Source organism: Pyrgilauda ruficollis, unplaced genomic scaffold, assembly GCF_017590135.1.
Source record: "Pyrgilauda ruficollis isolate IOZ18807 unplaced genomic scaffold, ASM1759013v1 scaffold97, whole genome shotgun sequence".
NCBI lineage: Eukaryota > Metazoa > Chordata > Aves > Passeriformes > Passeridae > Pyrgilauda > Pyrgilauda ruficollis.
Genome location: NW_024531821.1, coordinates 3,632,768 through 3,657,666, shown reverse-complemented (window position 1 = coordinate 3,657,666; position 24,899 = coordinate 3,632,768). Strand labels below are relative to the sequence as shown.

Genomic DNA, 24,899 nt, shown 5'->3' with positions numbered 1-24,899 from the left:
GAGCAGCGAAGCCTTTGTGCAGGGGACACTGCTCATGTCCACATAACCGCAGTGGGTCTGCAGGAACCACGGCCCAAGCGGAACGAGGCACGGCCCCGGGCTTGCGGGCTGCCCCGCGTACCGGCGGGGAAAGCTGACACGCGGCTGCTGCCGGGCCGTCCGGGCACGGCCCATCTGCCGAGCGCCCCGCGTGGTCAGCAGCGAGGCGCTCCCGTGTGTCCGCTCCGTCCTCACGGCTGGAGCGTCCCGGGAAGGCGGCCGGTGGCAGCTCCCCCACAGCAACGTCCAGCCCGGAGGCCACCGGAGCAACCGGCGCCAGGTCGGAGCGGAGCCGCCGGCCCCGGCCCCGCCGCCCCTCAGCCTCACGTCGGGCCCGGCCCGCCCTGCGGCCCGGCCCCGCCCCAGCCCGCCCCGTCCGTCCCGTCCTGGCGGCGCGGCGGGGATGGCGGCGGACGGGCGGCGCGACGACGAGGAGCTGCCGGTGTACCTGGCGCGGCCCGGCTCGGCGGCGGTGCCTCGTCAGAAGCGCGGGGGGCTCTTCTGCAACGTCGAGGGCGCCTTCGAGAGCAAGACCCTCGACTTTGGGGCACTGCGCGTTGGGCAGCGCCGCGCCCCGCAGCCCACCCGCCCCGGCGCCGATGCCGACTCTCCGCCCGGCGCGGCCCCCGGCACCGGTCCGACCACTGGCGGCCTCCGCGCCACCTCCGGTGAAGAGCGGCTCCAGGACGCAGCCCCCGCGGACGACAGGGTAGGGGCCGGCGGCGCGGCGGGGCTGGGCCGGGGCCGGGACAGCGGGCGCGGGCCCCAGGGCGGGGTCTCGGGGGGCGGTGTGGGGCCGCGGCTGGGTCCGGCCGCCGCTCGGCCCCGGGGCTGGCCCTGCAGGAGCTGCTGGTGGTGCTGCGGCGGCTCCTCCGCCCCGGCTGCCCTCAGCGTCCCCCCGGCGCGGCACCGTCGCGGCCGTCCCCGGGGCGCGGCGCTCCGCCCGCCCAGCGGGATGTCGGCGGCCTCGCCGCGGCACCGGCAGAGTCGGAGTCGCTGGCTCGGTTTGCTGCAGGAGCTCTTTTATACTTTTATGAAAGAATAGCTACTCCCGCGCCACCGAACATGGAAGAAAAACAAAACCGGGGGATTTTGGAGCTGCTATTTCAAACCAGGCAGATCCTTATCTCTCATGGACACAAACTAGAAGTACCACACCAGCAGTGGGGGCGGCGCATTGATCTGGAAATTGACAGCGTTGGAGGTATCACTAGGCACAAAGTTTCTCAACTTACACCAAAGTGAAAGTGATAAACTAATCCATCCAGCTCCACAGTGTAGTCCTTCTGCTGGAGGGTGAGTTGGCTTGCTGTGCTGGTTCTGGTCCTATTTGCACTAGCAGTTGGGCAAGAAGATGATTAGGTTAATAGTGTTGAGTGAATATCTTGTTTGGGATTTCAATGGTCCTGTGGCTCATTTTTGCATCAGGCAAGTAAGGCTATTCGCTGTTGTTGGTCAATAAGTTTGTTAGGAGCTGAACTTTTTAATAGCCATCTTAAGGTCACTTTTTTTCAGCTGTGAACAGGGGCAAACCTCCTCCCACCTCCCCATTTTTGAAGATGGAATAAAAAATCACCTGCATCTTAGCACAGAGAGGTGTAGTGATTGTCTTGGCGTTCAGCAGAAACCTCCACTTGGGTCTGGAGTGCAAACCCTGACAAACAGCAGACCCTGGTGATCTGGAAGCCTAACCTCAGTAGCATGAGCCTAGTGGAAGCATGGCGGTGGACTGTGGTGACTTGAGCTGTCTCGGTTTTGGGGAAAAGCATTAGGCTGTCCTAAGTGTCCACTGTCATCTACAGGAATGTCTAACTAGGCAATGCTTAATTTGAGCTTTCTTCATTGCACTTCAATTTCTTCAGCCTCTGCTTTTTGTTTTCTTATTGGCATGCTTCTCAGTTCATGTTCTTGAGCTTTGCTCCTTTACAGCTGTTTTTCAGAGTCAGGAACAAAATTGACATTATTCCTGTCAGTATCAACCTTGTCCACGTGGTTTAAGTAGCAGCTGCAAAACTAACCACTGCATTAACAATTTTATGCTGTTGCTTGTTGGAAAAGGAGCTGAAACTCCTGACAGCCTGTCTGCATGCTTTGCTGTGAGCTTTTCTTTATTAGCTGTGCCAAAAATTTGAAGAAAGCCTTGTTCCCTTTTAAGGCCTTATGTAGACCCTTATCTCCGGTGTTTTGTAGCTGAGGATTTCCTTCAGCAGCTCCTCTCTTCCTGATGATTTCTGCCTCTAGATTTCTTCCTCTGAGGCCTTCAGCTGATAAGCATCAGGAAAGTAAGGGTCAGTAAGTAAGTAACCCGTTTTATCTGCACATCTTGCCTAAAAGGGTGGGCAACTTCATACATGTGTTTTTGTGTGTGCATGGCTAGAAGGAATTGCATGACTTGATACTGTGGCTTTCAAGCTTTGGGGTGACCCACAATAGGACAGTGCAATGGGAAATGAGCTGGGCACACTGAGCCCCATTGCCTGCACAGCCATGGGGAGTTTCCCTGTGTTGGACTCTGCAGATTCAGGGCACACAAAGGCACTTTTGTCAAGGCAAATTGAACTTTGAATAATTTCACAGATTAAGAAACAGTGAGAGAGCTCAAGTCATCTACTCTTGCCCAAGCAACTTGTTTATTAGAGAAGCTGAAAGTAAGAGACTTGCCTGTGTCCAGGACAACAGACAGAGATCTGTCTTCTAATTTTTGCAGTGAACAGTTTATTTGAAGTACAACAGACCAACACACCTTTTGTTTGTTTGTTTGTTTTCCTATAATGACATTAATTACAATTAAAACCCTAACATTTCTACAGGGAGACAGCTCCAGTGAATAAATGCTTGGTGATAACACGTGGTGTCATGCAGCTGGACTGAATAATACAGACCCAGGCACATGGTCCAACCTTGCTTAGTTTTATCACAAAGTCTATTGGAAGGACAAAATCTCGGCTGTATATTGCAGCACACTGAAGTCATGATGGGGATATAGCTCAAAGCAGTTGGGAGCTGTACCTTTGCTCTGTCAGTGGGAGTTTCGGCTTTGCCAGTGGATTTAGGGACAGTCATTAGGGTAGGGGCCCAGGGGACTACTGTGGAGGCCGTGGCTATGGGAGCTGCCTTTGTGGGCTTCCTCAGGAGCAAGAGGTGTGTCCTTCAGCTGCTCTTTGCTCAAAGCAGGTTCGTTTCCCTGCTACTGAGTTCTGCTGCAGCAAGAGTTTTTGCCATACAAGACTTGAGATTTGGAGGAACAACACTGGGGAGCCAGATTCAGTGCTGATCTGGGCTATTTGCAGAGACTGTTTTTAATAAGAGTGATTTAAGTCAGTGCAGGTTTTCATCAGTAGTAGCCAGTGTGGACTCTACCCTTCTGAAGTGTCTTGTAGTTTTCTCTGAGAGCTGTCATTTGTTTAGCCATTTGTTTAACCAGAGTGGATTACTGTGTTCACTTTACTACCATGAAGTAAAAAGAGAGTTTCTCTGTAGGTCACAGACAACACCCTCTGAATTCCTGTGGCCAGGATGTTCCCAGAAGGCTGGTGATGCTTGTACAGGTACTGGAGGGCTGCAATACTGCACATCCACAGAGCCAACAGGGCTTTGAGGAGTGGGGAAGGAGCCTTACACTTGGTGCCTGGTGCCTGGGAAGGTCAACCAGAAGCCTGTGGAGGCATCCTCCACGTTCCTCCTCACTGCTCAGCCGTGCAGAGACCCTGCATCTTCACCCTCCTGTGCAGTCATAGCACGTGGTGCTAACCCCCAGACACTTGGTCCTTCCTGCTGCATGGTTCTGCAGCTTAAGTTGTCATTTCCATTGCAACTGGCTGTGGTCCCACAAACATGGGATTGTGGCTTTACCTCAGGCTGGGGCAGCTCCGTTGGCTGGGGAGAAAGGGGAAAAGAAATGCAAGGGAAACTAGTAGGCAGTGAAAGCAGGCAAAGAGTTTGTCCCCTCCAGAAGACCAGCAGGGGCCAGTCCTTTGCTTTTTCGTGGTATGTGTGATACCACTTGATATATAATTTGTGGAAATTCAGGCAGGGCTGTCTCAAATGGAGAACAAAGCTTGGACTAACTTGATCCTTTCTTAGTTTTTCTGACACTTGTAAAATGTGCTCTGACTTCAGCATTCAGCTTTTTGGTTTCCAGTGCCAGCAATTTATAGCAGGACCACCAAGCCAACAGCAGTCTGTGCCTCAGGAGGCAGCTTGGCACAACCTGAAGTTGCAGTTGTGCACTGCCTTTAGCTGTTTAAAATCCTGAATTTGTGGAAGGGATCCTAAAGCACTTCAAGAGCATTAATTCATCACCTCAATATCACCCCATTCAGCATCTCTGTTTTGGTTTTACTTGTTCTTTTTATAAGAGAATAATTTGGAGTTACATCATATCTGTTACTTTTACGAACAATAGGAACAAATCCAATCCACTGAACTAGTTCCTGCATAACAAATGCAACAGTTAAACTTGCATTACAGTTTGTGGAGTTGAATACTAAATACTCAGGTTTTTATTGAAAAAAAAATCCCACAGATATGTGTTTGTGTTTTTTAAGAAATCTGATGCCTGAAGCACAGCAGTAAGAGTCAGTTCTTTGGCTCTCATGCTAGGACAGAGGTTATTGCCAGCACTTAAGCAAAACTGTTGAATTTGTTATCCCACCCCCCTGCTTAAGAAGACAGATATTGGATTCCATGGGAGTTATGCAGCAGGGCAAGATTGCCAGAGAAATTAGGGATTCAGTTAAAGAGTTCCTGCTTGCTGCAAAAATCTTATGTTTTACCACAAAACTTACCCTAGCATGAAAGTAGATTGATTTTTCACACTATCTTTTGGCAATGGTCCTTGGTTTCCTTCTGTCCTCTTTCTCAGCTTTGGGTGGTCATGGCTTTGGAAGTGGCTGGTCCTGGCGTGTGGGCAGTGCAGTGGTGGCAGGGAGCTGGCTCTGGGGCACCTGGCCACTGCCTCTGGGGCACTGAGGTGGCAAGCCAATCTTGCACTGCCAGGGTTTTGATATGATGCTGTGAGTGTTATTTGGGCTGATGTGGTCTTGAAAGCATCATGCTCTTCTCAGGACATGTTGGTCATTATGGAGTTTGTAAGCAGAAAAGAAACTGGGTTTTGCAGCCAGGTGTAAAACAGCCAGCCAGCCCCGCATTGACACAACGTGTTCAGCCTGCTTGAAGCAGATATTTCCAGGAACATGGCAAGGGCTCTGGGTGTGCAGGAGCTGTTCTGGGGGCACAGGACTTCCCACTTCGGTGCAGGGATGATGTTTCTGTCCCTTGGATTCACTGCCTCTGAGGTAACTTAACCCCTGAAGACTCATCTGCTAGGAGAGCAGAGAGGATGGTTTTGTGCAAAGAATATGTATGGGAGGAGGAGATTGTATGCATGGGGACAGGCTGGCCTGGCAAATCTGCTGAACATTATGACATTTGAGCCCAGATAGTTCCGTGACTGGTGATATCCACTCTTATACAGGTGCAACCACTGAATGTTGGTTGCACCTGTATAAGAGTCATTGGTCATGGACACATAGGGCTGGTGGGATCTGCTTTTTACCTTTGCATTAGAGTCAGGTCAGAAGCCTCCTGGTCCCCAGAGAGTGGGGTTGAGCCAGGCTGCTGAGCATTGCTGGGCAATGCAGTCAGAGCTGCGTTTATTTTGGTGCCAAAGTCCTTGCAGCAGCATGGGCTTTCTGTTCTGTCTTCACACCACTGGTGCTCCTCGCCCTGCTCTTCTCATTTGTGGCTGTCCACAGACACCTGGAGCCATGAGGAGCTTTCGAGCTCTGAGTTGCCATTTTAAGTAACTTTGAGACTGACCGTGCTACTCGTGGAGGATATTTTAAAGCATGTGAGTAGCGCCTCACACACTGCATCTGGAAGAGATCCTATGGAAAAAGTTTTTTTCTGTTTTGAATGTTTTGGGCCCAGGGCAGGGTGTTTGATTGTATTTGTGCGAGTGTCACATAGCAACCATGAGGAAAGCACATCTCTTCAAACTAGGTATCTGAAGTCACTGTGGCTGGCCAGCATCCAGGGGGCTGATGCAAGCTTGGCTCTTGAAACTGTCCAAATGTTGAAGTCAGCAGCATCTGCATAGTCATTTATCTATTATTAACTAATTAACTGCTGCTGTTTCTGTTACTGAGTCTAGACAAAGTTAATGTGGCACCACCAGGCATGGAGATATTCATAAACTTTCCAGGAAATGTGTGAGTGAAGTTTTGAGAGCTTTGGTGATGGGAGTTTAGGCTGGCTGGGTCTGGGAGGTGAGAAACAGCCTCATTTCAGTAGAGACCAGGACCTGTTCTTGATGCATTGCAGTGTCATGACAAGAATGGTGTGGTCTGGTACCTGATCTTCTCCCCACAGGCTTTTAGTTGCAGAGGCTCTGGCACAGCCCTGCTCCCCTGTTCTCTGCCTGGTGCTTGCAGACATCCCCTGCCATGGATCTGCCGGAGAGGGGAAGGTTTCCAGCCATCTCTTGCTGACTACAGGGGTACAGCAGCTCACCAGCAGTGGCATGGTAGCTGGGACAAGGGAAACAGGAGGGCCGAGCAGCCCTTGAAATTTTGTCAGTATTCTCACACTCCTGGTAGTAATAAATAAGTTGTTGAGCATTTGCTGACTTTGACTTCAAACTGGTGAAAGGTTTTTGTTTTTAGAATAAATACAAATTCAGTAAAACTAGCCAAGAACTTCAGCCCAAGCACACGGAGTAACAGACTCAGTGGGTAGTAAAAGCTTTAGGCAGGGTTAGGGCAGAGCACGTGGTACTGACAGTCCGTGCTGCTGTCACCCACTTCTCTTAGGGTTTGGTAGCAGTCAAAGTTGGCTGCAGTGTCAGGGGCTGTGCTGTGAGATGGGGACGAGTGAGGGGATGTGCTGTGAAATGCCTGTGCACACACTGGTGAGCAGGGTGCTTGTCAGGCCCCTGATGCCGTTGTTAGGTTCTAGTTCAGAAAGCAAACTGGAGGGAGGGTTTGCGTGTTGGTCACCCAGGTCAGATGGCTTGTTTTTCTGCCAGGAAGTAGAATTGGATTTACAGCAATGTCCTTGCCAGGTGTGGCTGTAAGATTTTCCTAGTGGAGCTGCCTGGCAGCAGGATCTGTAGGAGCATCTTGCTGATGGTGTTCAAAGCTCTGTGCAAGAGTGGAATCGCAGCTGGAGGAGAAAGCAAGGTTCTGGGTGGCCATGGGTCTTAGGACCTGCTGGCAACACAATGGATTGTGGCAAGCAGGAAAGGGTAGACAAATTTGTCCCATTGTGGTAGAGCTCTTGCTGGCAGGGTCCTGGCCAGCTGTGGGCCAGGCTCAGCATCGTCTGTTTCAGCACACGCTGAGTGCTTGCAAACAATTCCACCGTTTACACCTTCCTGCCAAAGTCACAGCAGATAAAATGAAAGAAGTCCTTGGAAGAGTCCTTGCCAGCACTTGCAGTGTTTGTGTCGCATATAGGATTCCTGGAGCCAGATGTGTGGTGTATTTTATTATTTTTTAATGTTTCCAATTATTGTGCATGTGAAAGAAAGTTGAGGTGTGATGCAGGTGCAGCCTGTTCTGTTACAGACCTTGTTCATTCTACGTGCCAGTGCTACATGGAAGGTCTTGGCCAGCACAGAGCCCTGATTGTGGCTGCTGCCGTGGGCGATCCCTGCAGGCTGGGTGGAGACGCAGAGCGGACAGCATTGGTGCCTGCGCCGGTGTCGGTGCTCGTTGCTGGTGCCGGTGCGTGGTGTCAGTGCTCGTTGCCGGTGCCCGGGGTCGGTGCCGGTGCCCGGGGTCGGTGCCGGTACCTGGTGCGGCGGGCGCGGGCTCGGTCTCGCCTTTGTGAGGAGCGGCGCGGAGGCAGACCGGGTGGCGTTAGCGGGTCGGGCCGGACCGGACGGCGTCATGTCGTACCAGGGCAAGAAGAACATCCCGCGCATCACGGTGGGTGCGGCGGGCGCGGCAGGGCGCCCCGTGGGGCGGGGGGAAACTCGGTGCCGGCGTCCGTCGTTGCGGGTCGGAGACAAAGAGCCGCCGCCCGCGCAGGTGCCCCGGCCCCGCTGGTGCGCTGTGCTGGGCAGAACCCGCGCCCCGCGGGCGCAGCGCGGACTGGAGCGTCTGCGGTGGTCGGTGCCCGGCAGTGCCCGGTGCCGGTGGGGCGTTCCCCCGTGCGGGGCCAGAGGGCGCGGGCGGCTGCTGCAGCCTCCCGCACGGCGCTCCCCATGCTCGGTGTCCCCGCCGAGCAGCCCCTCGGTCTCGCCGTATCAGGTGCGGCGGTGCCGCTGCGGCGCTCCGGGACCCGCCTGGCTCGGCCCGCCCGGGAGAGGCGGCGGCTGGGCTGGCCCTGAAGCTGCGGGAGCCCCGGTCCCACCGCTGCCGCGGCGCTCCCTCCGGGGCTCTCCTGCTCTGATCTCTGCCTGGCAGCTCTGCTCCACGGCTCGCCCTGCGGAAGCCGCAGAGGGCTTGCTCCTGGGAAGGCAGTCTGGTCTTTCATCTTGCTGGCTTTTTTGCTGGCTTCATTGTAGCTCCTGATTTTTCTATTGAGGACAGTTCTGGCCCTTTGAAGAAAAAGGAAGAGCAAAGCACTTGACTTCCATTATTGTTTTTACAAATGTGAACAAAATGTTCTCAAAGAAGCATTAAGATCTTGACCACTGTAAAGAGAAATTCCTTTGTCAGCCTAGATTCAGATGGTTTCACAAGCAATATTATGGCTTTACACATAGTGCCTTTTCTGTATCCTTAGACTATGATGGAGACACCCCAACTGCTGCTGCAGGTGGGATTTCTCTCATTCTCTGGGGCTTTTTCTTTATTATATACTTTATCAATATGCAGAGCTTGTGCCTGCTCCTCTGGGATCCAATGGCAGCTCTCTCCCCTCAGTGGTAACAAAATCTTCCAAGCTGCTTGATTTATTCCTATTAAATCCTTTGCTTTTTTGCTGAAACTGAAAATGCTGCACTTCTGTCACCCAAGCAATGGGCAGGTTGGGCTTTCATGAAGGATGTATTGGAGAACTGGGTATTTGTGCTTCCCAACAGCTATTGTTTCAACTGCCTAGTGTGTTTCTGGAGGTGCAGAAACAATCCCTCCTGGTTCCTCTTGTACTCAACAGTGCTGCAGTCAGTATTTGTAGTTGGTTTCTGCCAGTAACGTCTGAAAAATCAGAGTTTGCCTATTGTATCTGTTTGCAGCAGTTTCTCATCTTTTCCAGGACAGCCATTTTAGTGGAGAGGCCAGGAGCGTGAGCAAGTAGTGCATGTGTTCGTGCGAGATAAATTTCTGTGCAAATTATTCCCAACATGAGTTGTAAAAGCCTGGTCAAAAGCTGTATGTGACAGCGTGACGGGCAAGACTGTAGTCATTGATGGAGGGCTGGGAAGTGCAGGCATGTCTGTCAGTTGTGCTGTGGAGGAAACACGGGAAGGGGAGGTTAGCCAAAGCTTTGCCTTTCTCAGTGATGGCTCCATCAGCTTGGTATGCATGTGTTGCTCCTCACTGTCTCCTGCTGTGCACCATGCATCAGAGACCACTAAACATCATATTACTTTTCATGTGTGCTGATTCTAGGGTGCCCAGCTCAGGAGAATAGCAATTTCAGATCTTGTGTGTCTGTTGAGAGACTTTTTATTGGTTCCTTTCTTTGGCTGTTTGGAAAGATAATCAAAGTATTTCCCCTCTTGCAGTATGTTTTTCGGCAGGAAGAGAGGTGGAAGACTAAAATCTTGTCCTGATTTTACAAAATACCTGTTAACAGAACTGTTGGTTGAATCAAAATTACTCAGTCTTTGTGCTTTTGTCATAAAATCCTCTCCTAGGCCAGGTAGACTGGAGATCCCATATTTTTTCTTGGTGTGAGCCATGCCCACCCCAGTTCCCCTGCCGAAGCCCACAAGCACATCTCTGTGATGTCTCTGCCACCTCTAAAAACAAGGAGGTCTGTATGGTGTTGGCCAGTATGTTGTATTAGGTACACATGGGGAAGAAGGCCTCAGTCAGTGACCAGACAGATTTTGGTGAACTGGTAGCTATCAGTACGTCATTTCTAAAACACAAACCGTAGGGAATCACAGTGTAGCTGGTAGCTATCTCTCCCTATGACACTAGCCAGGGGTTCTTCCATGCTGTTGTGTGGTGCATTAGTAAGGAGGAAACATAAGCTTCTGATGAAACACCTCTGCAATTAGTGTCTCTGCTTTTATAAGGGAAAAAGCAGTAAAACCATACACCTGCTTCTGTGCTCCCCTAATTATGTCCTTGTAAATGAGGTGAGCGCTGTACTTGGCTGGGTTCAGCAGCTTTCTGGAAGTGCTGCCTGCCTTTCTTTCTGCAGCATCACTCTGAAGACCACCTGATACTTTGGGATCTCCAAATGACCAGATGATGCTTAAGGACATCAGGAGCAGAGTGTGGGCATGAGGGAATGGGTAATGGGTTTGAAAGCTTGATCCCAAATGCAAACAGGCAGAGAGACAGGGAGAGTTCTGCATAAAGGCTTACCAGCATGGAGAGGTATTGAGGGCTGGTGGTGAATCTGGCAGGTTTTGGCAGAGCTGTCCTGGAGAGAAAGCTCCAGGCTTGGCCTCGTAGGCATCACAGAAATGTGTCGTCACAGAAGGCACCACACCGGTGGCAGGTGAGCTGTCACTGGCTGCCCGAGTGCTGTGGAGGCAGTGGAGGCCGGGCAAGGGGCCTGGCAGGTCAGTGCAGTGCAGTGCAGTGCAGTGCTGCTGCGGGTGGCACGGCCAGCGCAGCGTGCCGCGCCCTGTGCCCAGAGGCTGTGCTGGGCACTGGCCGTTCCCTCCCTGGCCATGCCCCATGGCTCCTGCTGCAGGAGGGCTTTTCCCTCTGCTCAGAGGCTGATGACACAGCCTGACACTGGCTGGCAAGAGCTGTGGTGGGTGTACAGAGGCACAGTGAGCCCATATCATATGGGAACAGTGCATTTATTGTAGTCTGGGACTGCTCTGGTAGCATGCACTGAAGAAGCCTGGCCGTTAAGTCAAACTCATTTCCTCATAACTGCTTCATTCTCTTATTTTCTTTTTTCCCTGCCTCTTGACACCTTGGTGCACTCCTGAATGATGCCAGAGCCTGCAGGCATGCATGGATTTTCCTTATTCAACTTGTATTTTTTTCCTTGCAGTCAGTGGGTGGGTGCTGGTGCAGTCCCTTCACTGTTGGGTGGGTACGGTGGGTTCTAGCAATGCCTGCTCTCCTGAATGGATGCCTTGTTTGTGCTTCAGCCACTGGGGATCTCTCAATTTTGTGTACTGACAGTTAGCACTGAGCAGCCCTTCACATCTACCACAGAATGACCTCTTGTGAGTGTGGAGCAGGCATATTTCTTGAGCTCATATTAACACTTTATTCAGTAATTGTCAATGTGACAGTCTCCTGCACCTGTGCCACCTCTGCCTGACTCCCTTGGCTTCCTCCGGTCTGATGTGCAGGCCAGCATCAGTATTTGCTGATGCTCCCACACTCTAGTGAGAACCAGCTCCAGGAATTTGAGAAAGTGAGTTGGAGAGGACAAGACAAAAAAAATGGAGGGCTGTTAGTGGATCTGGGCAGAGAGATTTTTTTTGTTATCATGTCTGTGCTCAGGGCCCTCAGCCCCAAAGCTGAGCATCACCCAGCACGTGCCCCATGGGGAGAGACGTAGCGCAGCTGTGTGGGACTGCCCAGCCAGCGCACACCAGCTGTCCTTGTGCCTCCGCTGCTCGTCAGAGGTGGCTGTGGTCCCCAGCTCGCTGGTCAAGATCAGGATCTCTGTGTGCTCATGGAGTGCAGGATGTCTGAAGGAGCTGTGCATGGGGGGCTGCGGCGTGCCCTTGCTTCCAGGCCGCCGTTAGCACAGTTTGGGCAGACCTCTGCCCGGTGTGTTAGCTTGGGTTAGGGAAGAAGCGGGACTGACCCCAGGTCGGCTTCTTGGAGAGGACGGTGAGTGGCAGGAGAACCGGGAGCAGCTCAGCTGAGCTCTTTTCCCGGTGGGAGGGAGGAGAGGCTCCCTATGGGCCGTGCTGGGCGGGGAAGGCAGATCCCCCTTGCCGGGGGTGCCAGCCGTCTGCAGGGCCGTGGGGCAGCCCAGGGCCGTGGGGCAGCCCGGGCCGTGGGGCAGCCCCGCCGGGCAGCCCGGGCCGTGGGGCAGCCCGGGGCCGTGGGGCAGCCCGGGGCCGTGGGGCAGTCCGGGGCCGTGGGGCAGCTCGGGCCGTGGGGCAGTCCGGGGCCGTGGGGCAGCCCCGCCGGGCAGGGCGGGCAGCCCGCGGCTCTCCCCGCGCCGAGCTGCGGCGGGGCTGAGCGCATTCCCCTCCTTTCCCCACCCAGTTCCTTTGTCTCCGCTGCGCGTGGATGAGATTGCTGTAAAACGCACGCGGGGCTCTGGGCTTTGGCTGCTGCCGGGATGCAGGAGTATTCTTTGCATCCTTCTGTTGGCAGAAAGGAAATGCAAATTCCCACCATGGTGGCGATACTTCAGAAATGACCCCAAGGGTGGCGGGTGGAGAGCAAACCTATTTCCCTGCAGAGCAGTTAACCATGCCAGAGCGTCACAGGGTGAGGCTGGCATGTGAGCCCTGCTGAAGGCTCTGGTCGGCCTTTGTCCAGGCTCACACTGTGGAAAGGGAGTGTATTTACATGCCAAAACCTGGGCTGTGGGCAGTAGGGGTAACAGAGAGGAATGTAAGGTGTGATCAAGAGCTGAAGAGTTGTTGGAGGTGTTTTAAGCAGTCAGACAACATGTTCTCTGGCACAGCAGTCGGTCTATGTCACCTGAATCCATAGCAGGCATATGTGAGATCAGGTGGTTTGCCCCTGTACTGCCTGCAGCTGCTTGTGCGGACTTGTGCAGGTAGAGGTAGGTAGAAGAGCAGCACCTCAGCCATCCCAGTTCCTCTGGACAGGGCCTGTTCCCCACAGGACAGTGCCCAGCCTCTCCCATCAGTGTATGCTGAGTTGTCTGGTCCAAAAGTGGGAATGCAGGAAGAGCATAAGGACAATTCTGGTTGGGGTGTTCCTCTGGTGTCTGGCTGTGCTCCTTTGGAGAAGGCTGCTGGCCATTTTGGTCAATAGAAAGGAGAAGAGGTGAGAAGAATAGAAGAGGTGGTAAATCATGAGACCGGTGTGCAGTCTCCAGTGCCTCCTGGTTTTTGTATGGACCTGTGAAATGCCTCAGAAGCATTACCCCAACACGGCAGGAGAGTGACAGATTAACAGCTGGTTGGCTGTCCTGTTGGTGGTTTTTGCAAGGTGATAACAGAGGAGAGAGTAACTTGTCTTCTTTAATGCAACTTACTTTACATGGTATCATTAGAGACATGCCCTTAGTACAGACTTGCTCTAAATGCTGGTGTGTGGCTCATGCTGCCTGCCAAGTTATGTGCATAATGTCCTGGCGTAGGAAGCTTTTGACTTCTCTCTGTATTTTATGGAAGCATATTTGCTGCGTCCCCTGTGACTCTCCCTTGTGCTCAGTCTGCCTAGGTACTGTTTCTGGCAGCCCCCTCTCCCACTTAGAAACAGCTTTAGTAGTATGACATTTTCAGTCCTTGCTCTTGTGCTGTTGTTTGGAGTGTTGACACAGGTCCAGTGACCTTTCTGCAGCATCCGTGGTTGAGGTGAGCAGTGGGAGAGCACAGAACAGAATGCTGAGAATCATAAAACCTTAATATATTGAGGGGTTGGAATGAACCTTAAAAGATCATGTAGTCCCAACCCCCTCTAGTGGGACACTTCCCACTAGATCAGATTGCTCAAGGACTTAGCCAACCCAGCTTTGAATACCGCCAGCACTGGGGCATCCATAACCTCCCTGGGCAACCTGTTCCAGTGTCTAACCACCCTCTCAGGCAAAAGTGAACAAAGCATGTGTGTTATGTTACTGACAGCTGCTGTGCTCTTCCCTTTTCAGAGTGATCGTCTCCTTATTAAAGGAGGGCGAATAGTCAATGATGACCAGTCATTCTATGCTGACATTTACATTGAGGATGGCCTCATAAAGTAAGTATTGGATTTCTATTATCTTCCTCTCCCCTTAAACCAGCTTCAGGTTGGGTGGTTATTGCCTTTTTGTGGATGTGGTCTGTGCCCAACTTGCCAAGCAGTAAAACTTGATAACCCTCTCTATTCAGAGGCTCAGCTCTCCGCAGTGTGTGTAAGCACATAAGTCTCATGTTTTCAGAGGAACTCTAGTGACTGAATTGCAGTCAGGTTTGTGGGATCGTGATTCTGCGTCCATTGTACAGCATAGTATAGCAAAAGTTGTGTCTAATTGCACCAGGAGCAAGGTTTATCTGTGACTTCTCTTTTGCCCTCTGTTAACCGTATTAGCATGAATGACGCCACACAGGATCCTGTTTGTTAGCACTTACAGGGATAGTGCTGTGCTGCAAGTCATCTGCATCCTTGAGATTTCCAGAAATTGCAGGGAGACCTCTGGGTTCCCCCAGCTTCTTCATGTATGTGTCAGAGCTGCAGGAATAGCTCAGTTGTTTAAAGGCTGCCATTCAAACTTGGCAAAGGTATTGTGCTGGGGCCAGCTCCACACTGGGTGAAATGAAAGAACCATGATAGTTTATAGCCCTGAGACTTGAAAAGGCATTGCTTGCTCTGTGGTAAGAGTTATGTATCCAGCCTTCCCAGGGTGATGTATGTTAAATATCCATCAGCAGCTAAATACTTCAAGAAGTGTGATTGTATTTTTCTCTGGTGGACAAGACCATTTGTGATTGACAAGTGCTTGTACACAGGCAGGGGTCAGAGCCAGCTTCTGGTGTTGCTGTGGTGCATGGGCAAATCATTGAGCCTCATCTACAGCCTGGAGGCTACAGAATTTCACTGCATTGGGAGCTAAATGCTCTTACAAGTGAATTCTGCGAATAATACAGTGAGCAATTAAAAACCTTGAGTGATGGATTCATCTCCATAAAAGCAGTGGGAAGAGCTGCTGATTTATTGCTGTGAGGACAGTAAAGTGAGCAGTTCTGTCCACAGAATTTTTGTTACACTAGGGAAAAAAAAACTGCAAAGTGACTCAGCTTGAATGAAATGCAAAAATGGAATTTGTTTCTCATTTTTACCTCCCCAGTGTGCCAAGGAAATCAGAAGTTTTCCACTAAAACCAACTTACCTTTAATCTTGATTTATCAAGGAGCACTGAGAAGGGCTTGATGAAAGTAGGATTTCTGAAGGAAGAGATTTGAAGGCTCAGTTGAACATATGGGACACATAAAGGGGTTGAGGGAACGGGGACTGAAAAAGGGAATGCTGAGGTTCAGGTGACTTGGCCTGCAGGAGGGTTGGATATGTCAAGTTGTGCTTGAACAGGACGGGGTACAGAGCACTATAGTTGTGTATTAGGTTACTAGTGCATTTATCCTGGAACTCTCTAGATTTCCTGTTTTCAGAAGACATTTTTAGGTACTTGTGATTTTAGCTGCCTTCACTATAGTGTGGCCCTGCTGATAGCAAAGCTGTCCTTCAGGATCACAGAAGAGACAAGGTGAGAGGGGAGAACTGTGCACTTCTTGGGAAGACAGTGAGCCCAGAGCTTACAGGTTGTGCCATGAGCCCAGCAGGCTGCAGCCGGTCAGGCTGGGCACTTGCTGAGCTATTTCCCAGCTCCCAGGAGTCCTTCACTCTTGGGACTTTGTGTTGTGAGCAGCATTGCAAGTCCCTGATAAGCCCTGAGCTGGTCTAGCAGCTGTGGCATTACACTGGAAATCATCTTTATCTATAAGTAAGCTCAGACTTGATCCTTACTTAAGGTGGGCAGAAGGACGGGAGACAGGAGAGATTAGACAGGAGAGACAGGAGAGATTCACTTGGAAGCAGGGCTGGTGTCGGGTTTTGTGAGCCTGCACCCTGGGATAGCAGTTAGGGCTGCTACTCTGGAATGCGTGCCGCAGCCTGTTTCGTGAGCCTGTGTGGGATGAGGTGTCCTAGGCAGGTTCCCACCACACACTGCAGAGATCGCCATCAGACCATACTCCCCAGCTACCCCAACCCAGGGCGTGCCCCAGCCAGCAGGTGCCATCCAAGTCACCTGCAGAGCAGCTGGACAGATGGCAGCCACCCCTGGACTAAGCACAGCATGGGTGTAAGCAAGCCAGACAATCCTGTATGTTGCTGCAGAGTGGAGTGATTTTGCTCTGGCAAACCTGGGTCTGGGAGCAGGACAGAGCGGGGTGTTCCTGTGGGCAGAGAGCTGCCCTGGCAGTCCCTGGCTGAGCTGTTCAGAGGTTAAGTTGTGGCAGGTTTTCCTTTGTGAGACTATCTTGGTGTGATCTCATCAGGCAGATCGGAGACAACCTGATTGTTCCTGGAGGGGTCAAAACCATAGAAGCCAATGGGAAGATGGTGATCCCTGGAGGAATCGATGTCCACACTCGCCTGCAGATGCCATACAAGGGAATGACCTCTGTGGATGATTTCTTCCAAGGAACAAAAGCAGCTCTGGCTGGTGGAACCACCATGATTAGTAAGTGCAGCAGGCATGGCCTGTGCATGACACCACCCAGCACTCATGCAAGATCACCCAGTTCTTTATTTTTTATGTGCTTTTCTCAGTCTTCTGTGTTTTCAAAGTCCATGACAGTGTGTTCATATTTTCTGTGATCTCTGTCAGTGCTGTCTAGGGAGTAAGGATTGGGATGAATCTTTTGATCCCTAGTAATGATGAAGTGATAGGACAGGAGATATACATAGGACCCCTTGGCCTTGGAGATCCTGTGTTCTGCAGTGCTTGTCTGCAGCCACTGTTGCCTCTGGGACTCTCAGAAAGGAGCAATGGCACAATTTCTCTGTTAAATAACAGTAGGGCAGCATGGTGCTCAGATGGCTCTGAGCAGAGGAACGGAGCAGTATGTTGGCATCCCACACTGCTCAAAAATAAACAGTGCTAACGAAAAAGGAAAGGGAATTCTGAGGTCCTTCCCTGGAGGATGCTATGGCTGTGCACTGGTTTGAGGTCCAGGTGTTGTCCTGTGCAGTGGTTACAGCTGTGTGCACTGCAAGGTTTCTTGGGATGCAGGAGCAAATGTTGATCCTTCCAATAAAGGGCTGAGTTCCTTGTCCTTCCCCCACCATTTTTCCTTCCTCTATGCAAAAAAAAAAAAAAATGTTTTGTGAAATGTTCTGTGGCAAGGCGTGGAGATTGCTTGCTGTGCAATAAAAGGTGCATTAGTGTTGCAGTGTGGCAGGAGGCTGTCTGCTAATGGGGTGGGAGTGGGGATGGGGAAAGACAAGGCTCTTCAGCTTTCAGACAGTTTCTCAGCAGAAGCATGTAAAAACCCCTGATCCTGTGCCAGAGGCCATTAAAGAAAGGCTCTGTGCACTTCCCTGCCAGTAAATGCACTTGAGGAGCCAAGGCATGTTGTGAAGGTGAGGTGCCTTGAAGCTGTTGAAGAGGCCAGCCTGGGGTGGGGGAGCTGCCAGGCCACGGTGGAACGGGCAGGCTGGGAAGGCCTTGCCCAGCCCTTGCTGTGCCCCTGCAGTGGATCACGTGGCGCCGGAGCCGGAGTCCAGCCTGGCCGAGGCGCTGGAGCGGTGGCGCGAGTGGGCTGATGGCAAGGCCTGCTGCGACTACGCCTTGCATGTGGACATCCCGCGCTGGAGCGACCACGTCAGGCAGGAGCTGCACGCCATGGTCCAGGAGAAAGGTTTGTGTCTTGTGGCTCCCTGCCTGGCCTTGGCCAGCCCTGTCCCCTGGCCAGGGAGGGCAGGAGGTGGCTGCGCTGTTGGGTGCCTGCAGGGTTTTGCACAGCTGCCAGCAGGAGCTGTGACCCACAGGGCGGCTGGTGGGGAGGGGAGGGTGGCCAGAGCAGGCAGCCTGACTTACCCAGCTCACCTCTCTCTCCTCTCTGCCCTGCCCCAGGTGTTAACTCCTTCATGGTGTATATGGCCTACAAGGATTTGTACCAGATGTCCAACACTGAGGTGAGACCGCCTGCACCGCCATGGTTGTGTTGATTCAAGGGGCAGTGCAGGGTGCAGCCATGATGGACGTGGGGCAGCTCATAAGGCTGGTGCCTATTGCCCCTGGCCAGGCCTTGCTGCTCCTCATCTCTACCCTGGCTGCCTGTGCAGGGCTGCTCCAGACTGTGCTGTGGGCGGGCTGGGCTCCTGCACTGCAGGTGGAGGAAAAGTCTAGTGTGGAGATCTCCAAGAACATCTGCTGTTGACTGCATCCTTCAGAGAGATGGTCCCTGCACAGGCAGAGCTCTGCCTGGCATGGCTCCGCTGGGTCCTACTGCTGCCAGGGCCATGGGTGGAAGGGCCATGAGGGGTGCCAGGGCCATGGGCAGCCTGCTCAGTAATCAATTCTTCTTGTCTCTCTTTTAGCTGTATGAGATTTTCAGCTGCCTGGCAGAGCTGGGTGCCATAGCTCAAGTTCATGCAGAAAACGGGGATATAATTGCACAGGTAACTAACTACTTCTGGCATGCAAGAACTGAAAATCTGTATCAGGCAGATTTGGTGTGGGGCATTAGCAAAGTGGCTCTGAAGCTGGATGTCTTGTGCAAGGTGATATCTTTGCTGTTCAGCAGCAATATCAAAGTTAGCAAGATTTTTTGTTGTGAATACCTTGTGCATAAGCAAGTCTGAAATAGTGCCATTAGCAATTACCTAAATGGAAGTGAGTGTCCATCAAGTAAAATATGTTTGCTGCAGCTGCCTTCAGTGTGGAGAGGCAGAGATCTTTGCCTTGCACTTAACAAACCAGGAGAGGTGAAGTCCATTGAGGCCAACTGCCTTGGCAAGAGAGACTTCTCCCTGTAAGCAAACAGGTAGCTGATGAAGCTGGATTCACAAGGGAGATGTTCTGAGGGACGTGGCTTAGTGATCAGGTGGGTAGTGTGTATTGGCCTGCTGGGTTGTAATTGGTGCTGGCTGGCAGAAGATCCAAATGTTTTTGATTCTCATTAAGACACAGAAGACATTGCTCAGTTAAGATCTACAACTATTTGGTTTTTTCTCTCCCTTGTTCTTGGGAGTTGAAGGAGCATGAATCAAGTCATTCTTTGAGCATCTTTTCAGACTATAAGAATTAGTTTTTGTTTGGACTTTTTAGAGCTGCAGTGCACAGTTGGATGGCTCCTTCACATGAGAACCGAGTGGTCAGAGGAATTGTATTGGCCAGAGCTTATCTCTATTTTAGCACCTGCCTAATCATAAAATGCCCCAAAATTAGTAATTGCTAGCACTTCACAGACCTGGGAACTGGAGAGGATTGGGAGTTTTGTAGCCCTGTTTTGTTGCCACATTGTTCTTGTTTCATTGTGCCTGCCCTCCCATTTCCCCATGTTCCCTCCTTCTCTTTCAAATCTCTTGAGGGCACAGCAGCCTCTTACCATGCCTGGTGGTTCCACAGGACACAGGGTGTTGATGGTCCTCAGGGAAGGGCTTGACACAGAAGGGATCTGCTTTTTTGGTTGATAGTTTCAGTCCTGTAACATCCCTCTGTTCTTTTGATGTCCTAGGAACAAGCCAGGATGTTGGAGATGGGAATAACAGGCCCTGAAGGTCATGTGCTGAGCAGACCTGAGGAGGTAAGATGCAGAGGACAGCTCAGCCTTGCTTCACTGAAGAGTTTTCCCAGTGACAGTAGGGCTCGGTGTGTTCAGTGGGGCCAAGCAAGCATCAGGGCAGGGGAGAGTGTGTATACATCCAGGGGTATCCATTTTTACAGGCACTGCTGTCTTTTTTCATCAGCATGCCAGGAAAGAGCGAGGTGCATGTTTGTGACAGACATTTCTTAGTTGTGCTTGAGTTGCCCAGCAGAGACAGAAGCCCTTGTTCTGAGTCTCACAGAGGGGAATCAATCAACCAAAATGTGTGTATGGCTGTAGCAATCTTTGAGGCTGCTTTGGGAGCATTTGTCTTGTATAGGTGACTCCACAGTTGTAAGACTAAGAAGAATCTACTGATGAGTTTTAGAATTCACTGTTCACATCTAAGTGCTGACAGATTCCAGCCTTTTCCTCCTTTATATCTGCTTAGTCTCTAAAGTGTGTTTCAGAGGCAGATGGACGAAGCCATTGTTTGAAGGAGGGGGAGGGAAAGAGAAGGGGAATTCCCTGGTTACAAATCATTGTCAGAACACTAATGAGATTACTTCTAATTTTAGCTTGTATGGATTTTTCTGTTTGGTCCATTAATATGAGTTGAGTCTAATTTTAGATAGGTTCCCTTCACATAACTCCCTGCTGAGAGGTGCTTTGACTTCCCATAGCATGTGAAAGAAGAAAACAATAGGAATTTAGTACAATAGCAAAGTTGAGCAGGGAAGCACATGGGCAGATTTGTACTTCAGGGCCTTCTGAAATAAAATCAGTTGGCTTAAATTAAAAGTGTAGGAAGTTGGCTGTATTTGGGCAACTACAACATAAATGGCCTAGTGTAATAACAGTACTTACTCTCTTTGAAATACAAGAGTGTAAAGCATTTTCCTGTACAGGGAAGAGTCTCAGTGTCAAACACAGTGGCTCAGAGTCCCTCTTATTTTTATGACTCTAACCTGTTGCCACTAGTTGGCAAGCTAAAGTGCAGTTACGGGAAGCTGTGGTTGTGCCCAGATTTGAGAACCTTCCTGTTACCATAAGCAGTGCAGATCTCATCCAAAGCCAATAAAACATTGTTAGGTGTTTGATCTTGAAATGCCACTAAAGTATAAGACAAGTGAGAACAGTGCAAGGTTGATGCATTCAGCCAAATCCAGATCTCATTGCCTTTGAAAATAAACAGTGTCCTTCTTCCAGAACATGCTCTTTCTTGGAAGATGTTAGGTGGAGCACAAATGACCCTGCTACCGCATAAAGCCTGCAGGCAGATGGCAGAGCATTAGGAGAGTAGGTCTGTGGCTCTGTCCTGGAGGGACCTCAGTGGGGGTTAGAGGCATCTTCTTCTGTCAGGTGATGGTGGTGACTTGGTAGGGTAGGATGATGCAACTCCAGATTGTAACCTGCTCTGAGGGTATGCAGTGATGGCTGTTTGCTCCTGTCCACATGTCAAACCCCATCAAACCCCATCAGCCCATAAGTATGGTGATAAAAAATCACTTCTTGCTTAAATTTCTATTTAAAGAGTCTTTAAGAAGATAAAAACCTCTTTTCACTGTACAGCAAATAGATCTGCAGAAGTATGAGAGGAGTAGAAGTGCATGTGTGTCTGGATGCAGTGCTCTCCTCTGCCCTGGGACATTTTGGCTGGCATGGTCCCAGGCATTGCCCTGGGGGCTGGATCACTGTGTCTTTTTAAGGCTTCTGTTTTGAACTATCTCAAGCCAACACTTGAAGCCAAATTATGGAGCAAGCACTTGGAGAACTCTGGGGCTGAGCTCAGGCTGATGTAATGGTCCAAAGATATCCCTCCTGGTGGAAATCTACCTCCACTAACAGCAGGACAGTGAGATGGGGCAGCTGTCAGCAGGTTGGGGCAAGCAGAAGCTGCACTACAGGATGGCCAGACCTCAAACACAAGCAGCCTGCCAGCGTGCAGCCCTCTGCACCCTGCCATGGGGGTGACAGGGGACATCTGGTTAAGCCTGCTGCAGCTGTAGGACAGCCTGGAGCAGGGGACTGCTGTGAAAGGGTGGACCTTCCCTCTGCCTGGCATCAGCCTGCAAACTGTGCTGGCTGGCTGGGCAGCAGTCCCTGGGCTCCTTGGGCTGTCATGAGAGCTGGAACCAGGCAATGGAAAAAACAGCAGATGCAGCTCTGCTGGCCCCTGAGCAGGGTTCAGATAGTGCTCCTGTGCCAGGCATTGTGTTGCTGTAGCCTGCCTTTGGGCCAGGCCGTGGGGAGATGGAAGCTTCCTCCCTCAGGTCTTCCTGATGAAACTGCCCTGGGGGAGTCAAAGGTAGAAGCGAGGGCACAGGGTGTCTGCAGAATCAGTGGTGTGTTGGGAGTAACAGGGGCTCGTCCCTGCCCAGCCAGCGCTCCTCTGCAGCTGTGTGCCATCCTCTCTTCCAGCTGGAAGCAGAAGCTGTCTTTCGGGCCATCACTATTGCCAGCCAGACCAACTGTCCTCTCTATGTGACTAAAGTGATGAGCAAAAGTGCTGCTGACCTCATCTCACAAGCCCGAAAAAAAGGTGAGTGGCAGCTGGTGCTACACTCAGCCCTGCTGCTGCACAAGGATGCTGGATTATGTGGTCCTCATGTCCTTGTGCTTGTTTTGCCAAGACCAGCACTGTGCTTCAAGTGCTGTCTAGAGCTTCCCCTTCTGCTAGGGAGTCTTAGGAGCTTACCTGACTTCTGAAGGGCAGGGTGACACTGCAGTAGGCCACATGGAGCCACCTTTTGTTGACAATCAGGTAACATCAGTATGTGGGGCACAGGTAGGAGCAGTGTTTTAAACACCACGGTTTGTCTGCAGCTGTGAAGGGCTCAATGAGAATACTTGTTCAATGCATGTGGGTTGAGCTGCTGCGTATAGTTCTGTCCTCCCTTTGAATGCTCGCCCCTTGGAAGTGCTTGGGTGCCTTTTCAGGTGTCTGGGAGCTCCATTTGTCAATGGTGCTGGAGCACAGAGATGCCCCACGAGTGCAGGCATGTGCACGGCTCTGTTCAGTGGGCTCTGTGCCCCTGCCCCAGGAGATGTGAAGGGGGATTCTGGTGCATGAGGACCCTATGGTGATGGCCTGGGTCTGGGTATTCTCAGGAAATTGCAGGCTGTTGTTAGTGCTGTGGAGCAGAGAAAGAACCGAAACACTGTTCTTTCTGTGCCCTTCTCCAGGCATTGTGGTGTTTGGTGAGCCCATCACGGCCAGTCTGGGCACTGATGGAACACACTACTGGAGCAAGAACTGGGCCAAGGCTGCGGCATTTGTGGTCTCTCCGCCACTGAGCCCAGACCCAACCACTCCTGACTACCTTAACTCCCTCCTGGCCAGGTGAGTGACAGCTCTGCTGGGGGTACTGCTAGGAGAAAGTGGACTCTGGATAGGGAAGAAAGAGATTAGTCCAGCCTGAACCACTTCACTGTGCACAGGTATGTAATGAGCTGAGCAGTGAAATGGCTCTGACTCCAAGCCATGTTGGTTTGTCCTCAGGAGTGGAGGGAGAACACATTAAGCTTAACATCACTAATGAGAAAAATAGGACTAGTCATGAACATTTTAAATACCCTGAAGAAGGCAAAGAAATGAGGACAAGCTAAAACAGACTTGTCAATGGAAGGATTCACTGAGCTGGAGAAGTGGGGAATGGATGCTTGGATTGGGATGCTGCACCAATGTGGAGAGTGTTACAGGTTAGACAGGCTGGTGGGGACCCCAGTCAAATACAAAGCAGATATATTCACACACCTATACAGGTGAGCAGTAGCAGAGCCTGCAGAGTGCAGGAGACCTTCAGGAGCAGCTCCTGCACATCTGTCTGGGATGGCAGGTTGTTTTTTCATCCTGAAGGCAAGAGGGTAAAGAAAGGATTTTTTGAAAACAAAGACAAGCAAAAGAAGCACTTCAGCAATTTGCAATGACCTTTCACAGTTACACTCCATCCTACTTGCAAGGCCAGTGCAGCAGCTGAGATCACTGTATGTTCCTGCCCTGTCTGTGTGCCATGTGTGCATCCCCCTCCACTCTCAGCCCATGTTTATACATCAGCTGTGTGTGTGCTGCCTGGTCTGTTAGCCAGGGGATTGTAAATGGAAGTGTCCTCTGACGGTAATGCTGGAAATGTCTCTTCCAAGATGAACAAGGGATGAGGAGTCACTGAGAGGTGTCTGCAGCAGGACACGTTAGGATAAACCTGCGTTGTGCCAGAGTGGAGATGCTGTGTCTGGGTGTAAGAGAAGTGCTAATGCATTTGCAGTCTGAGTATGCAGCTCACCCTGCATTTTGCATGAGGTGTTCATTTGTCAATGAACAAGAGATACCTCCACGCATACTGGATGTATGGTATGGGTGCAGGTCTTAACAAGTGGCAAGGAAATGTGAGCCCAGCTCCTGAACTGGTTTTCTACTCCTTACCTTCCACTTCCAATGTAGCCCCGACCTCAAAGAAGACACAAGCAATTCTTGGTCCCTGCAGCTCATAGGTGTCTGTCCTGAACTTTTGCTATACCGTTTTCTGTGAGGCTGCAGCAGGAGGAGAGACTGTGCGGTTCCAGCTGGGCTGGATGGCTTGTTTGTCTCCAGCAGGAGCATGTTGTGTGATCATTCTGGGCCTCTGTCTGTACAGTTCATCAGACATATGGCAGAAATTATTAGAGGAAGGTGGAGATTACCAGTGGATTAGGGCAGATTTGCAGCCTTGAGAAGAGCCACTGTCTGCACTGTCAAGATGCTTGAGGCCCCTTGCCTCATGCTGGCAGTGCTGGGAGCTGGCCTGCCTTGGTCTGCTTCCTTTTGCCTGGCAGCAATGACTTTCCAATTGCTGCCTGTCCAATGTTACCTGAGGACCGAGCAGCAGCTGGGTGACTTCCAGGGAGCCATGGACAGCTGCTCACCCTGCCTTGTCTGTGGGCAGCTCGCTGGCTCTTCCTCTTTCCTAGGAGCAGGATGGGTCAGGGTATCTCATCTGTCCAGGTACCCCTTTGGGCAGAGGGTGAAGAGTGAAGCATTTCTGGGCTTCCTGCAGAGAGCTGCTTCTGGGCAGTCCGAACTCCCTCCATCCCACTGCAACAGGCTTTCATGGGGTGGGGGAGGACTGTGCTAGCCCTCAGCATGCAGGAGCTGGCAGTGCATAATGCCAGGGCTGGCTTGTGCGACTGGGAGACAGCCCTGGAGCAGAGAGGCCTCTTCCTCCCTGTGTGCAGAAGGGTTCTCTCAAGCAGACCTGACAAACTGCCAGAAATGGAGTCCAGTATGAAAGGACATCTTCTGGCCTGTCACAAGGACCATCCTGTTCCCTAGGATCTGAGCTGTTGA

General features: G+C 51.4%; 1 protein-coding gene across 2 annotated transcripts in view; it reads left to right on the top strand.

Annotated features, from left to right (window-relative positions):
* The first annotated feature begins 429 nt into the window (after positions 1–429).
* Positions 430–24,899, top strand: part of DPYSL3 (dihydropyrimidinase like 3) — a 28,018-nt gene continuing 3,548 nt past the window's right edge. Inside the window, exons 1-9 of one of the 2 annotated variants that reach the window (XM_041489991.1) lie at positions 430–748; positions 13,939–14,027; positions 16,322–16,506; positions 17,522–17,686; positions 17,902–17,963; positions 18,369–18,449; positions 19,508–19,576; positions 21,998–22,118; positions 22,763–22,919. In XM_041489991.1, coding sequence (XP_041345925.1) covers positions 443–748; positions 13,939–14,027; positions 16,322–16,506; positions 17,522–17,686; positions 17,902–17,963; positions 18,369–18,449; positions 19,508–19,576; positions 21,998–22,118; positions 22,763–22,919 — 1,235 coding nt within the window. In that variant the 5' untranslated portion in view covers positions 430–442. Of the gene's footprint in view, positions 749–7,839; positions 7,971–13,938; positions 14,028–16,321; positions 16,507–17,521; positions 17,687–17,901; positions 17,964–18,368; positions 18,450–19,507; positions 19,577–21,997; positions 22,119–22,762; positions 22,920–24,899 lie in introns of those variants that run through there. The other variant, XM_041489992.1, reaches the window with a different exon arrangement.